At 46.8% G+C, this 16,922-nt stretch overlaps 1 protein-coding gene across 4 annotated transcripts in view; it reads right to left on the bottom strand.

Moving 5' to 3' along the window:
- Positions 1–8,349: 8,349 nt before the first annotated feature.
- The window catches only part of TBATA (thymus, brain and testes associated), a 54,491-nt gene continuing 45,918 nt past the window's right edge, over positions 8,350–16,922 (bottom strand). For 3 of the 4 annotated variants that reach the window (XM_040320501.1, XM_040320504.1, XM_040320503.1), the window contains 3 exons: positions 14,616–14,757; positions 11,464–11,513; positions 8,350–8,623 (listed from right to left, as the gene is read on the bottom strand). In XM_040320501.1, coding sequence (XP_040176435.1) covers positions 8,544–8,623; positions 11,464–11,513; positions 14,616–14,757 — 272 coding nt within the window. In that variant the 3' untranslated portion in view covers positions 8,350–8,543. The remainder of the gene's footprint in view (positions 8,624–11,463; positions 11,514–14,615; positions 14,758–16,922) is intronic. The other variant, XM_040320502.1, reaches the window with a different exon arrangement.

The following is a 16,922-nucleotide window of genomic DNA, read 5'->3' as shown; positions in this document are numbered from 1 at the left end:
CCTCTGGGATTTTTATTTTCTGCAAAAAAAAAAAAAAAATGACCGAAAATTTTGAAAAAAAAAAACGTTTTTTTTGTTTCTGTTATAAAACATTGTAAATAAGTACGTTTTCTCCTTCACTGATGGGCACTGATGGTACTGCACTGACGGGCACTGATAAGGCGGCACTGATGGGCACCGATGAGGTGGCACTGATGTGGTGGCATTGATGGGCACTAATATGCAGCACTGATGGGCAGCACGGATGGGCACTGATAGGTGGCACGGATAGGCGGCATGGATGGGCTTGGATAGGCGGCATGTATGGGCACAGATAGGTGGCACAGATGGGCACAGATAGGCAGCACGGCTGGGCATGGATAGGCGGCACGGATGGGCATGGATAGGTGGCACGGTTGGGCATGGATAGGCGGCACGGATGGGCACTGATAGGCGACATGGATGGGCACTGATAGGCGGCATGGATGGGCACTGATAGGTGGCACGGATGGGCATAGATGGGCACTATCGTGAGTGTTGTACTAATGGATGCCAATCAGTGCCAAACAATGCCTGCCAATCAGTGATGCCCATTGTGGGCACTGATTGGCATCCATTGCGGCACTGATTGGCATCCATTTTTTGTGTCCTCCTTATCCCTGGTGGTCTAGTGGCAATCCCTGGTGGTTCAGTGGGCATCCCTGGTGGTCCAGTGGGCATCCTCGGGGGGGCTGTGCTGATAATCAATCTGCAGAAACCCCCCCCCTGTCACAGGCGCAGCCGATCGGCTCTCCTCTACTCGCGTCTCACAGACGCGAGTAAGGAAAAGACGATTACCGGCTTTTCCTATTTACATCGTGATCAGCCATGATTGGACACGGCTGATCATGTGGTAAAGAGTCTCCGTGAGAGACGCTTTACCTTGATCGGTGTTGCGGGGTGTCAGACTGACACCCTGCAACAACGATCGCCGCGGTGCGCGCCCCCGGGGGCGCGCAGCAGCTCAGAATCCTGAGGACGTCATATGACGTCCAGTCAGGATTCTACAACCACTTTGCCGACGTCAATCTGTCATTGGCGGGCGGCAAGTGGTAAAAGAATGCCTTGTATTCAATGGAAAAATACAAAATAGCCTGTGATTGGCGGTAGAGAGCGACCCCTAGTGGTCAGTGTGCAAAGGGGATTGGTATAGAACCCAGAAGATTGCTGCTATCACTGTATTAGTGCTGACTACTACTAGAGTGATTGCCAGCTTCCCCAGCAGTCCCACCAATGTTATAAGATATGCATTGACCTCAAAGCTGGACCAACGTCTTTATGTTATAAAGGTCAAACTTAGAGTTCAGCTTTAAAATATATCTAAGCCCAAAGGGCCAGTTCACAGCATGCCCGCACAGGAAGCGCATAGGAATGCACTGTGCGATTCACATGCAGTTCTGTGCAGCGCAATTTTAGCCCATTGCTTTAAAATGGGCTAAAACTACACCAAAACGCACCGAAAGTACTGCATGCACTACTTTTAGAAATGCACTTTTCTACCATGCAATCCAGTGCGGGCAAAAGCACTGCGTTGGCAACCTGCATTTGGCGTGTCGTTAACTTATAATTGACACCTGCTGCAGATCGCAAATGGACTGTGTTTTGAATGCGCAGTGAATCACACAGGAAAGCCTAGCGCGTTCCTGTGCGGGCATGATGTGAACTGGCCCAAAACCTTTTGGGTTGCGTAGGGAATATTATACAGTATTTATATAGCGCCAACAGTTTACGCAGCGCTTTACAAAATAAGGAATATGATTACAACATTTTTTTTCCGGTATTTGTCCCAATGACGAGCCATGCCTCCATCTCCTGTCCTACAGACATATACCAAAGTAATAGGAAATGTCTTCTTGTCACTGAAACAGGTATCCTTAATGGAAATTTCACCTCTTTGGGCCAGATTCACAGAGAGATAAGTCGGTGTATCTCCTGATACGCCGTCGTATCTCTGACTTAGGCTGGTCGTATCTATGCGCCTGATTCATAGAATCAGTTACGCATAGATATGCCTAAGATCCGACAGGTGTAACTGTGTTACACCGTCGGATCTTAACTGCAGTTTAAAAATGGCCGCGGGGGGCGTTCTCACTGATTTACACTGAGAAATATGTAAATCAGCGAGATACGGAAATTCACGAACGTACGCGGACCCGACGCAGTGTTGTTACGACGTTTCCGTAGCGGTTTTCCCGGCGTATACTTACCCCTGCTTCTATGAGGCGCAGCCAATGTTAAGTATAGCCGTTGTTCCCGCGTAGATTTTTGTTTTTTTTACGTTGTTTGCGTAACTCGTTCTCGAATACGGATGGACGTCATTTACGTAAGCGTCGAAACCACTGACGTCCTAGCGACGTCATTGGGAGCAATGCACGCCGGGAAAATTCGCGGACGGCGCATGCGAATTTAAATCGTTGCGGGAACGCGCCTGATTTAAATAGTACACTCCCCCTTGCCGCGGAATTTGAATTCCGCCGGGGGATTTACGATCCGCCGCCGCAAGTTTGGAGGTAAGTGTTTAGTGAATTAGCCACTTGCCTCTCAAACTTGCGCCAGCGGATCTTAAATCACATAGATCACGCGGATCTAAAGATCTATGTGAATCTAGCCCAATGTCTGTTAGAGGGGGGGGTAAATTCTCCCAGCTGGGGCAGACAGCAATAAAAGTTTTGATTTATTTTCTTCTCTATCCAAAAAGTTAAAAAGGTTTGTGACTTACCCAGCCTAACCATGCAGAGGAGGACGAGGAGAATAGGTGGCATTCTTCCTGGTGCCAGATTACAGAAAGTCAGAAAGGTTAGAAGGTTTGTCGGCTCATAAATACTCTTCTTATATATGTAAGGAAAAGTCTCATTCAGACAGCTGCATCTCAGAGAAAGGTATAGTTCTCAGGATCAATGGTCACAGGCACTGAGGTCTGTCCTGGATAGGAGCAAGGACACTTGTGAATTTTCTAGCTGCTGCTTTTCCTGCCCCTTTTTAATTATTGATCAGATCCATGGAGATGTTAAGCTGGAATATTTGATTTGATAAGTGAACGTGCTTCTAAACTCCTCCCAGGACTTCTACTTGTATCACTTCTGTACAGCGTGGGTCCCGCCTGTCCCCTGCCTTCTTCTTTAAGTCATTTTTAAGCTCACCACATACAATACAATCTGATTGTACAATCGCCATTAGAGCTACCAATAAGTATGCAGTGCAGGGATCTCCAGACTTTTCAATATAAAGCTAATTTAAATGAATGAATATCTTTTACTTTTTTTTTTTAATCAGCATATGATTTTGAAAAAAAATAAACTTGAGTAAAGCAAAGCAAAGAAATTCCAAATAAAGCTGAGCCCATCAGAGCTGCTTTATCTCAGATTTACCTTCAAAGTCCCCCTTACATCAGAATCCCCTCTTACATGCCTCACAGCCCCCCTTACATGAGATTCAACATCACAGTCCCCCCTTACATCTGGGTCTCCACCAGAGTCCCCCCCCCTTACATGAGATTCCCCATCACAGTCCCCCCTTACATCTGGGTCTCCACCAGAGTCCCCCCCCCTTACATGAGATTCCCCATCACAGTGCCCCCTTACATCTGGGTCTCCACCAGAGTCCCCCCCCCTTACATGAGATTCCCCATCACAGTCCCCCCTTACATATGGGTCTCCACCGGAGTTCCACCCTTACATGAGATTCCCCATCACAGTCCCCCCTTACATCTGGGTCTCCACCAGAGTCCCCCCCCTTACATGAGATTCCCCATCACAGTCCCCCCTTACATCTGGGTCTCCACCAGAGTTGCCCCCCTTACATGAGATTCCCCATCACAGTCCCCCCTTACATCTGGGTCTCCACCAGAGTTGCCCCCCCTTTACATGAGATTCCCCATCACAGTCCCCCCTTACATATGGTCTCCACCAGAGTCCCCCCCCCCTTACATGAGATTCCCCATCACAGTCCCCCCTTACATATGGGTCTCCACCGGAGTTCCACCCTTACATGAGATTCCCCATCACAGTCCCCCCTTACATCTGGGTCTCCACCAGAGTCCCCCCCCCCTTACATAAGATTCCCCATCACAGTCCCCTCTTACATCTGGGTCTCCACCAGAGTTCCCTCCCCCTTACATTAGATTCACCATCACAGTGCCCCCTTACATCTGGGTCTCCACCAGAGTTCCCCCCTTACATGAGATTCCCCATCACAGTCCCCCCTTACATCTGGGTCTCCATCAGAGTTCCTCCCTTACATGAGATTCCCCATCACAGTCCCACCTTACATCTGGATCTCCATCAGACCTCTTACATGAGATTTCCCATCACAGTCACCCTTACACCTTGGTCTCTATCAGAGTCCCCCCTTACACGAGATTCCCCATCACAGCCCCCCCCCCTTACATCTGGGTCTCCATCCAAATCCCCTCTTACATGAGATTCCCCATCACAGTCCCCTCTTACATCTGGGTCTCCATCAGCGTTCCGCCCTTACATGAGATTCACCATCACAGTCCCCCCTTACATCTGGGTCTCCATCAGAATTCCCCCTTACATGAGAGTCCCCTTCAAAGCCCACTATATATCCACTGTATATGCATATTGTTCTGTGTGTATTGCATTTTATATTACTACTACATAGCTTCCAACTGTCCCTGATTTGGAACAAAGTCCCTCTGTCCCTCTTTCCTCTATCAGCGTTTCCCCCTTACATGAGATTCTCCATCAAAGTCCCCCCTTACATCTGGGTCCAATTCAGAGTCAAACCTAGAGTTTAGCTTTAAAATATATCTAAGCCCAAATTGCCAGTTCGTAACATGCCCACACAGGAATCACTTAGGAATACATGTGCGATTCACATGTAGTTCTGTGCAGTTTAGATTTTTAGCCCATGTATTTAAAATAGGCTGAAATCCTTACATGAGATTCCCGATCACGGTCCCCCCCTTACATGAGATTTCCCATCACAGTCCCCCCTTCTGGGTTTCCATCACAGTCCCCCCTTACATGAGATTCCCCATCACAGCCCCCCCCTTACATCTGGGTCTCCATCAAAGTCCCCCCTTACATGAGATTCCCCATCACAGTCCCCCCTTACATGAGATTCCCCATCATAGTCCCCCCTTACTTCTGGGTCTCCATCAGAGTCCCCCTTTACATTAGATTGTCCATCACAACCCCCCCTTACATGAGATTCCCCATCACAGTCCCCCTTACATCTGGGTCCCCATCAGAGCCCCTCCTACATGAGATTCCACATCACAGTCCCACCTTACATCTGGGTCTCCATCACAGTCCCCCCCTTACATCTGGGTCTCCATCAGAGTCTCCCCGTACATGAGATTCCCGGGGGGAAAACCGAGAACCTGCTTGGTCACTTTCCCCTCTTACACACCAGAGGTTTTCCTGTCAGGAAAACTGCGATGAGAGCTTTGGCCGGGAATCCCGGCCGTGTGTATGCTCCACCGCAGTGTTTCCCATACGAAAACTGGTGGGAAAAAGACCACCGGGAATCGCGGCAGGAAAAAAGAGAACATGTTCTAATTTTTCCTGCCGCGATTCCTGGCGGTTTTCCTGTCAGGAAAACTGCCATGGAGCATACACACGCCCAGTTTTCCCTGCCATAAGCTGTCATGGCAGTTTTCTCAATGGGAAAACTGGTCGTGTGTACGAGGCATTACATGAGATTCCCCATCACAGTCCCCCCTTACATCTGGGTCTCCATCAGAGTCCCCCTTTACATGAAAGTCCCCATCACAATCCCTCTTTACATGATAGACCCCTTCAAAGCCCCCTTTATATCCAGTTCTACCACTATATATCCATTGTATATGCATATTGTTCTGTGTGTATTGCATTTTATATGACTACTACATAGCTCCCAACTGTCTTTGATTTGGAACAAAGTCCCTCTGTCCCTCTTTCTTCCTCATTTGTCCCTCATTTTGGTCTGATCTATATAGTTGTATATAAAATGCACTATTTATCTTTCAAAAAGTGTTTCCCAGCGCTAACCTTTTCATCCAAATTCTAAATTGCTGCATTTTAAAATTTTAAAAGCCAATAGAAAAGAATAGTAGTGGTAAAAAAAAAGCACTTGTTGGGTTAACAAATCTTTTTTTTTTTTTTGCGTAATTCTCCTTTAACTGCTTGCCTACCAGCCATCATTATTAAACTGCGGCAGGCCGGCTCTCCTGCGCAAACAGCCATAGGTGTACATCCGTGTTTGCACAGGAGAAAGCGGCGCGCATCGATGCCAGGAGCCGCAGAAACTCGAGGCAAAACGGGGATCTGCCAGTGTAAACAAGGCGGATCCCCGTTCGGTCAGATGAAATGTCAATCAGATCTTCTGTTCCCAGTGATCAGGAACAGTGATCTCTGTCATGTCCCTGGTAGCGCATCCCCCCACATTTAGAACACACCCAGAGAACACACTTAACCCCTTTTTCGCCCCCTGGTGTTAATACCTTCCCTACCAGTGTCATTTTTACATTGATCAGTCCATTTTTATAGCACTGATCAATGTAATTATGTCACTGGTCCCCAAATGAAACTTGGGGTCAGATTTGTCCACCGCAATGTTGCAGTCCCGCTAAAAAATCGCAGATCACCGCCATTACCAGTAAAAACAATGAAAAGTCCCCAAAACTATCCCATGGTTTGTAGATGTGATAACTTTGTGTGTCCTATGTCTATATTATTTTGCTAATAGGTGTCCCTCATTCCCATCTCAGAAAAATGGGATGCACACTACTATTTTCCCCCCTGTAGCGATACCACTGTATACTGTATCAGGAATATGAAATGTTGGGTTTACATATCCTTTAATAGCATTGTAGCCTTATGTGCAACACATTTATATGAAACATTTATCAACATTATTTTAATGCCCCACATCAGTGGTCAATAGGATTAGAAAATGCCCCATTACATCAGTGGACAGTAGGATTAAAAAATGCCCCACATCAGTGGTCAGTGTGTGTAAAAATGCTCCAGTGTCCGTGGTAAGTAGGAGCAACAAATGCCCCACATCAGTGGTCAGTAGGACGAACAAATGAACCAGCATTAGTGGTCAACAGGAGGATGAAATGCTCTGATATTGGTGTCAATGGGAGGAAAAACATTAGAAAATAGGGGGCTGGAGGCTCTGTAGGGGGACTTTGTGGGTACCTGGGGGGCTTTGTGTGGATTTGGAGGCACCATTTTGGCTTCAGGGTGCTGAAGCTGTAGCAGGCTAAGGGATACTGGTACTATGGGGGGCTGTGGGTCTCCATTGAGTAAGGGGGAGCCCTGGGGCAAGTATTGGGCACTATGGTAAGTCAAGGGTTCTGAATAAGGCTATGGGGGGTACTGTGGGGGACTTACAGGATTTTCAGGTGGGTACATGGGGGAATTGGGCTGTTGTGGCTGCAAAGAGCATTGTGAGTAGAAGGGAGGCTGGGAAGCATTGTGGAGGGATGGAAATTGCACTGTAGGGGAAGGTGAACTTGCAGGGGACATTGTGATAGAGATTGTTACCCCCTTACCCCCTTAGGCCCCGTACACACGACCGAACATGTCTGCTGAAATTGGTCCGCAGACCAGTTTCAGTGGACATGTTCGGTCGTCTGTACGTCCGACAGGACAATTTTCCGGCGGATCGGACAGGTTTCCAGCGGACAAATGTTTCTTAGCATGCTAAGAAACATGTCCGCTGGAAGCCTGTCCGTTGGACATGTTCGGTCGTCTGTACGACTTACTGGACATGTCCGCTCGGCCGAAAACCCTCGCATGCGTCAAAGCGATTCGACGCATGCGTGGAAGCATTGACCTTCCAGGGTCGCGCACGTCGCCGTGTCATCATCGCGGCGACGACGCGGCCACGTCACCGCATATCCAGTCCGCGGGGATTTTGGTTTGATGGTGTGTACAACCATCAGACCAAAATCCGGCAGTGGACATGTCCGATGAAAACGGTCCGGCGGACCGTTTTCATCGGACAGTCCGTCCGTGTGTACGAGGCATTACTGTTTAGACTTGCTGTCAGTATGGAAAGTACAATAGATACTAATCGGCGTACTCTTGCTTTTCGGGCAGTCAGACAGAATGTCTAGTTGTAACCTGTACTACAGGTCTGGCGAGTGTCAGACGAGGACAGAATCTGGAACGTGGCAAACAAAAGAAAAGAAAAAACATCCTCTGTACTGTATGTAGGTGCCTTTACAGCCCCCACTTCCACTATCTGACCAAATCTGCTTAAAGGAAATATTTACCAACAGCATTAAAATACTATACTAATAAGTGTGTTTTGTAACCTGTCTGAGTTGAGCTGTTAGTAAAAAAAAAAAAAAAAAAATCAATACACGTTTGAAGAAATATATATATTTTCACATTTTCAAAAATATCATCTACATAAAATGATACTGACATATTTAGTTTATTGAAAGCATTGAGGAGTTTTAAGTTACATGCATCATAGTAAGGCACATGGCATAGAACTATGGACGAAGAATGGCCATTCCATGAAGAATTCAGCTTATGAAGAGAAGGTCCTGTATGCCGTGGTTATTTATCAGACACGGGCTTGCTCTCGCTTTCATTGTCTTCTGAATGTATCTGCAAGACTTCTGCAGTACCAATACGTTCTGTGAAAAGGTTAAAAAGTAAACTCAGTATATATAAATTTCTGTAAACTAATATACAATTATGATTTATTTGAATGAAACCCAGATTTAGAGTTCACTAATTGCAAGTTTACTCTGAAACCCCTTCATCCCACCTCCCACAGGGCACTGCTCAGGTCTCCAGCCATCTTTCATTATGTGAGAGCAGTGTGCAAAGCTGCTGATACCATTACAAAAATGAACTTTCAGAATGTCGGAATTTACATGACAACATCTCTTGATTTAGGCCCCTTTCACACGGACGGACTGTTCAGGTCCGCCTGTCAGTTTTGACAGCAGACCTGAACGGCCGCTCCATGCATCTCTATGGAGCTTCGGATGTCAGTGGAGACATGTCTGCTGACATCCGACCCGATCTGCTTAAAACAGACGTATGGGCATACGTCCCCATCCATCCATGGTGGACTGTTTTCGTCCGATCTCTCAATAGGAGACAGCGGCGCCCGACAAGCCCCTCCCCGCTCAGTGAGCAGACAGGAGCTAGTCACCCGCCAGCTCAGCGGAGATCAACGGAGTCCGCCTCGTGTGGAAGGGGCCTTAGATTTTAGAGCAACCATTTTCAACCTCCTGTAGAGGTTATTAGGGGTTCCTTCAGCTGTGTCCGATGGTTCACCTATCTGATGGTGCCTGCATTGCATAGTTCCATAGCTAACGCCACGTAGAAGAGCCAGCAGAATGATACCAATGACCTTTTTAGTTGTCTGCAAGGATGGCATTCTGACTACAAATGTAATGGACAATGGGCCAGATTCTGGTACAATTGCGGCGGCGCAACGTAACCCGTTTACGTTACACTGCCGCAAGTTTTTAGTGTAAGTGCCTGATCCACAAAGCACTTACCTGTAAACTTGCGGCGGTGTATCGTAAACACGTCCGGCGCAAGCCCGCCCAATTCAAATGGGGCGTGTACCATTTAAATTAGGCACGCTCCTGCGCCGGACGTACTGCGCATGCTCAGTTTAGAAATTCCCGCCGTGCTTTTCGCGATGTGACGTCATTTTTTAGAACGGCGACGTGCGTAGCGTCCATTCGTATTCCCGGACGTCTTACGCCAAAACAAAAAAAAATTGAAATTCGACCCGGGAACGACGGCCATACTTTAACATGGCTCGACTAAAGTTAAGCCATGTTAAAGCAGCCGTAACTTTGCGACGGGAAAAAATTACTAGAGACGACGTAACGAACGCGAAAACCTTCGTGGATCACCGTAAATCCTCATTTGCATACCCGACGCTGGAATACGACGCAAAATCCCCCCAACCGTTTTTTTTGGGGGGGGTTTGAGTGGGTAAGTGTAGCTACCCCCGACCTCCAGAGAAGTGTGCTGGAGGGAGGAATGGGGCCATGGAATGGGAAAGGTAAGAAGGTCATCCCCCCTTTTTTTTTTTTTTACACTTTTATGAATTTCACAGAGAATATTCACATTTGTATAAGGAAATAATAAGTATTAAATAAAACAGTAAAAAAAATAACACATAAAGGGAGGGTAGGAAGGGAAGGAGTGGGGGGAGGGTGGAAAGGCAGGGAAAGAAACGTAATAGGGAATTCAATAACACGGGTAGAGGAAACACATAATAAGGAGCAATTTAGCTTCTTTGGAAACCCAAAAGCACAAACGGGGTGTGTAGAGTGAGGAGTGAGTGCTGTGTTTTTTTGTTCCGAGGGAGGGGAAGAAAGTAGGGGAGGTCCATGGCCAACAAAATAAAATTAGAGTATGGATTTAGAGTAACCCGAAGGGAAAGAGGAAGGAGGGCTACACGGTAAAAAAAGTTTTATATTTTATAGTATGATATATGTCTAGGATGTATATCTGTAATGTCTTTTTTTTTTTTAACTGGTCATATAAAAAAATGGCTTTAATAAATAAAAAATAAAAAAGTTCTGTTTAATGATAAATCCCTTGCAGAAAAGTGTTACACCATGTTTCTACATCTACATTGTTTGGGTGATGAACATCCTTCTCAGGGAAACAGACCATCATTACTACTGCAGCTCTACTTGCTACTCCTCAACTCCACCCACTACTCAGTTAAAGTGGTTCTAAACACTTACATATACCCTTATACATATGGCCTTAGGTGATACACAGAGAATAGGCAAATCTGTACCTGTTTACCTACAGCATCTTTCCAGTATATCTATTTAAAGTGCAGAATTTGCACAAGATCTCTCAGCTCTGAAAATCAGGGGTGGAGAGCTAAAGTTACATCGTCGGAGAGCTGATTGGAGGGAAGGGAAACCATTTTTATCTTGGTGTCAGGAAAACTGGTCAGAAGTTACTCATGCTTATAGCAGAGGAACAAGGTAGCAGACAGAAAAACACTGAAGCCTCGTACACACGACCGAGTTTCTCGGCAAAAACCAGCAAGAAACTTGCTGGGAGATATTTTTTTGCCAAGGAAACCGGTCGTGTGTACATTTTTGTCGAGGACACTGTCGAGAAACTCGACGAGCCAAAAAGAGAGCAAGTTCTCTATTTCCTCGACGGGAATGGAGAAACTTGCCTTGTCGAGTTCCTCGACAGCCTAACAAGGAACTCGACGAGGAAAACTATGTGTTTCGCCCGTCGAGTTCCTTGGTCGTGTGTACGAGGCTTCAGTGATCTGGATTGAGACAAGTACACACTAGAGAGGGATATGCACTGTTCATATTTTATGTCTGAGGTTTACAACCACTTTAAATCTCTTGCTCAGCTACTGTAAGGTGATGGACAGAAGAGCCCTCTGCTTGAGGTATCTGTATATTTGTATATTGTTGTTGTCATGTGATAAATTGAAACACAACTATGTACATAGTATTACCTGGTTTGTCTTCCTCAGGAATAGGTTCTGGTTTCTGTTTCTGGGACCTACTATAAGCAAAAGGAAAATTACATTTCAAAATAACTATAAAAAGCACACCTGTTGACTAAGAGACAAAGAAATCAGAAACTAGGCATGTCAAAATGTCTGTAGGTTCCTGGATATACACGTGAATGTGATCAGTTGAATGCCAATAATCTTATCAATGTGTGTTAGAATGACGATACATGAAAAAAAAAATCGACACTTTCGGTCAATGAACACACTACTAAGAGTCATGGTACACTAGTAGTGATTAAGTAGCTGGAGACAACTCCTCTACTTCCAAGTGTTGGTCCCTCACTGATCTGATCTTCTGTTGATGAAGGAAACACTGCAGAACGTCACTAGCCAGGGACTGTTTGCTCGTCTGACCATGGAGGGATCAATGCATGGAATTATTTACTCTGCTTAGCAATCCTTTGCCCTTAATAATGTTAAGAGTTTTAATTTCCCTTGACAAAGACAAAAAATATATATTTTTTCCATTCAATGTGGAAATGTATTATTTAGTACAGGGGTCTCCAAACTTTCTACACAAAGGGCCAGTTTACTATTTTTCAGACATTAGGGGGGCTGGACTGTGGCTAGTGTGAGTAGAACATTTTCCAACATCAGTGTGAGTAAACAATGCCCCAATCTTGGCGGTCATTGGGAGTAAAAAAATTACTTAGCGCCTGTGATCAGTAAGAAGAACAATAGTGTCTCATCATTGGTTTCAATGGAATGAATAGTGCTCCATCATTGTGTTGGTGTCAGTGGGAGAATAAATTCTCCATCACTGGTGTCAGTGGGAGAAATGGTGGCCCATTGTTGGTATCCATGGGAGGAATTATACCCCACTATTGATGTTAGTCAGGGCCGTCTTTAGCGCAGGGCAAACGGGGCACCTGCCCTGGGCCCAATCTTTGTTGGGAGCCCCGCGCTACCTGTGAATTGGGGCCCAATGACGGCTTTGTAGAGTAGATCAGAGGACACGGGAGGCTGTATTCCAGCGCTAGCCAGCAGAGAGGGGGCGGGGCCAGGAGCTCCACTGACACTGACCCCGCCCCATGCAGCCTGTATGCTCGGAACAGAGTGGCTATAGTGAGAGCCAGTGATCGGAGTGGGAGCGTCAGTGGAGCTCCCAGCCCCGCCCCCTCTATACTGGCTGGGGAATACAGAGGTCCGGGGGCGGGTCCACTGACGCTCCCACTCCGATCACTACAGCCGCTCTGTTCCGAGCATACAGGCTGCATGGGCCGGGGTCAGAGCATCAGTGGCGCTCCCGACCTGCCCCTCTCTGCTGGCTAGCGCTGGAATACAGCCTCCCGTGTTCTTTGTGCACTCTGCAAAGCCGTCATCGGGGGCCCCAATTCACAGTTAGCGCGGGGCGCCCCCAACAAAGCGTCAGTGGAGCTCCCGCCCCCCCCCCCTATACTGACTGGGGAATACAGAGGTCTGGGGTGGGGCGGGGCCGGGAGCAGTGTAGTAATCTCCTGCAGTATGTCCGCAGTCTGGTAATCTCCTGCAGTATGTCCGCAGTCTGGTAATCTCCTGCAGTATGTCTGCAGTCTGGTAATCTCCTGCAGTATGTCCGCAGTCTGGTAATCTCCTGCAGTATGTCTGCAGTCTGGTAATCTCCTGCAGTATGTCCGCAGTCTGGTAATCTCCTGCAGTATGTCCGTAGTCTGGTAATCTCCTGCAGTATGTCCGCAGTCTGGTAATCTCCTGCAGTATGTCCGCAGTCTGGTAATCTCCTGCAGTATGTCCGTAGTCTGGTTATCTCCTGCAGTATGTCCGCAGTCTGGTAATCTCCTGCAGTATTGTCCATAGTCTAGTAATCTCCTGCAGTATGTCCGCAGTCTGGTAATCTCCTGCAGTATGTCCGTAGTCTGGTAATCTCCTGCAGTATGTCCGCAGTCTCTGGTACTCTCCTGCAGCATGTTCACACTCTCTCACCCTCTCCTGTAGTATGTGTATTAACGTGCAGCTTTACTTGCTCAATTATTTGGGATTGTTCCACTGCTCAGTGAGTGGTAATGATGTTCATTAACCTGTAGCAACCAATCAGCAAACAGTACTGATCTGCTTTAATCTCTAGCAACCAATCAGTAAGTGGTATTGATGTGCTGTAACCCCTAGCAACCAATCAGTGAGCACTAATAATGTGCTGTAACCTCTAGCAACCAATCGGCAAGCATAAATTATGTGTTGTAACCTCTAGAAACCAGCCAGTGAGCGGTAAGGATAGGCTGTAACCTCTGGCAAACAATTGCAATTGCTGCATGATCTGCTGCAGTAAACTGATTTTGAGTCTACCTGCTATTTTTTGTATGTCTCAAAATGGAGGGGGGCCCCAAGTAAATGTTTGCCCAGGGTGCAATCTAAATTAAAGACGGCCCTGATGTTAGTGAAAAGAATCGTGCCTCATTACTGGTGTGAGTTGGGGGAATAGTGCTCCAAGGGCTGGTTAAGGGCAAGCAAAGGGCCACATCCGGCCCATGAGCCACAGTTTGGAGACCACTGATTTAGTACATGCTGGCTGATCTAGTCAGTGAAGTCTGATATCTGTTCATCCGTACAGAAGAGAGTTATAGGATGATCTTTAGGGAACTAGTATTTTCTGAAGTCAGCAATGGCAGCCACCATTCTTCTTTAGGGCCCTTTCACACGGGCGGACGAACGGTCTATTTTTTACAAGTCCGTTTTCGGACTCACAATGCATCCCTATGGGATTGTGGACGTTAGCGGATGAGCATCCGCTTACGTCCGTAAAGATCCGCCTCCGCAAAGATCCGCTTTTTCAGACGGAAGAAAACCCTATTTTTCTTCCGTCTGGCGGAACGGATCGGATGAATACGGACACACGGTCTGTATTCATCCGATTCCCCATAGGGGAGAGTTAAGGAAAGACAGGGCGGTCTCTGCACAGTGTGCGGGGACCGCCCTGTCCATCGACAGCTCAGCGGGGATTTACGGATGATCCCCGCTGAGCCGACGGACACACACGGGGTGGATCAATACGGATCCGCTCCGTGTGAAAGAGCCCTTAGTAGATATTTAATTAAAATGTTAATTTTATGAAAAATAGAACACCTCCACATATTCCCAATATAGGACATGACACGAACCTGTTTAAAGTTCTTTGAATATGTTCATCTCTTGACAGCAGTCCTAAGGCATTCTGGGAATTAAGCCTCTCCCCCATGGCTTGGGATTCCAGGTCCACATTGGCAGTTGCTGTCTGGATCATGCTCATGACAAGGTCTTTCTCTGAAGCATAGTAAATGTTCAAGTTTAGTAACAACATTATAAATGGATAAGCTCGAATAAATGAGTGAGTATGCATGCCTTACAAGATCACAGGAAACAAATATTATGTACTCCAGCATCCTGACCAGGCCCGTCGCTACAGGACAGGAAAAACAAACAATTGTTGGGGCCCCGAGCTGGCCTGGGGCCCCCAAATTCCCCTTCCCAGGCCGAGCTCCTTTTCCTTCCACTTGGAGTCCTGTCAGCCCGGCCGGGTACCACGCATGGTACAGTTGATTCAGTTTCCTGTTCCCGGCCGAACTGACAGGAAGTGCACATTGAGTGCTCATTTCCTTTCAGTTGGGCCGGGAAGACAGGAAACTGAATCTCCTGTACCACATGGTACTCGGCCCGGGCACTATCTGATAGGGGACTGGGAAAGAGGCAGGGGGAAGAGGAGCTCAGCCACGCTTTAGCGGCAGCCTACAGGGAAGAAGGGGAGGTAAGAATAGAAAAAAAAATTGTGTAGCGTTAACGTAGGCTTTGCATGCGGGGGGGGCTTGGGGGCCCCTATTTTGCTTGGGGCCCCCAAATTCCTTCAAACGGCCCTGATCCTGACAACTGGCCCATGGCCCCTTCCCAAGACACAATATAAAAATAATGCTTCACTTTAAGGATCAATGCAAACTTCTGACACCCCAAAGTCGTGAGACTTCCATTGTGACTTTGCATTGCAACTTCAATGTAACTTTAATGCGGCTTTGATGTTTTGTGACTTGGGCAAATCATAGCAATACAGAATGTGACACATATCATTGAACTTACAAAACTCTCTTGAGCCGCAGCCAAATTTACAAAGATAAGGCAAAGAAACCACTTCCTTGCAACATTTGTGATTTTACATTGCAGTCTATGGCACTCATGTCGCAAGAAAGACACAAAAATAAGCAGTGCAGGAATATTTTTATAGCAAGAATTTACAGCCGTGTGAACCAGGGTTTAAGCATCGTACACACGGCTGTAAATTCTTGCTGGAAAAATATTCCTGCACTGCGACAAAAGCTCCCAGGAGACATTGCGGCATCGAGAAAATTACGGAATACCCACACACTACCTGATGAATCCATATACAGGAAGCGGCCAGTAACATAAAGGATTACTAAGGTTCGCCTGCCCCTGACAGTGACTCGAGCTGGGCATCGCCGCTTAGTGAAGGATTGGCTCGGCTGCTCTAGCTCTGCAAAGGGAACTGAGTTCCTGCTGTGAAAAAAGTGCAGGAACTCTGTTCCCACGCGTTCCCGCAGGACTTGAGCCCTGCTGAAGATAGATGAAAAAAAGGGACATTTTCGAGACACAGAAAATGGGTAGAAACAGATTTTAAAAAAAGGGAGAACATTTTGGAACCAGATAGGAGCATTCCCTGCTTATTAGATTGTATTCCTACTGGCTGCAGTTCATCTTTAAAGTGGATGTAAAGCCACTCTCATCCTTTCTAAACTCCTGCCATAGTGCTGATCTATAAGGATATAGATGCCTCCTGCATGTATCCTTACCTGTCGAATGTCTCCCCTCTGTTATAAAAACTGAAAAACTGCAGATTCTGTGGGTGGATCTGTTGTCTGAAGCTCGGTGGGTGAAGTCGTGATGTCAGTAGACTCCCCGCCCTCCTCTACACTCCCCTTGTCAACATGCATTTTGTCCTATGTATTCCTTACACTAAATTCTGCTATGATCACTAACATCCAGTCAAAATATAGAAAAGTAACCACATGACTTCAGAAAAGGAGTGGGGGTGGGAATTAAAAAAATAATTCCTGTCTCCAGGCTAGTGCATGAGATATGTAAATAACCTGTCACTCACAGCAAGGGGGTGGAATGGACTAAGGTTTTTCTCTGTGCCCAGGTTCACACTGGGCTGCGGGAGTGAGGCCGTGCGAATTCAGCTGAACTCGCACGATTTCACTCCCGCTAACAGTCCCGATTTCGGCCACGATTTCAGAGACAACTGTGCAGGTTTCTGCACAGATGTCAATGTAAATCGCAGCCCGAAATTGCAAAAAGTAGTACAGGAACTACTTTTTGAACTTGGTGCAGCGCCACACCGATTAGGAAGGTGCCATTGCCGGCAAATGCCGCCGATTTGAGATGCGATTTGACATGTCAAATCGCATCTCAAATCGTACCCA

The sequence above is a fragment of the Rana temporaria genome, chromosome 8 (assembly GCF_905171775.1).
Source record: "Rana temporaria chromosome 8, aRanTem1.1, whole genome shotgun sequence".
In the NCBI taxonomy this organism is placed as follows: Eukaryota; Metazoa; Chordata; class Amphibia; order Anura; family Ranidae; genus Rana; species Rana temporaria.
The sequence above is the reverse complement of the archived record's forward strand: the minus strand, read 5'-3'. Positions and strand labels throughout refer to the sequence as shown.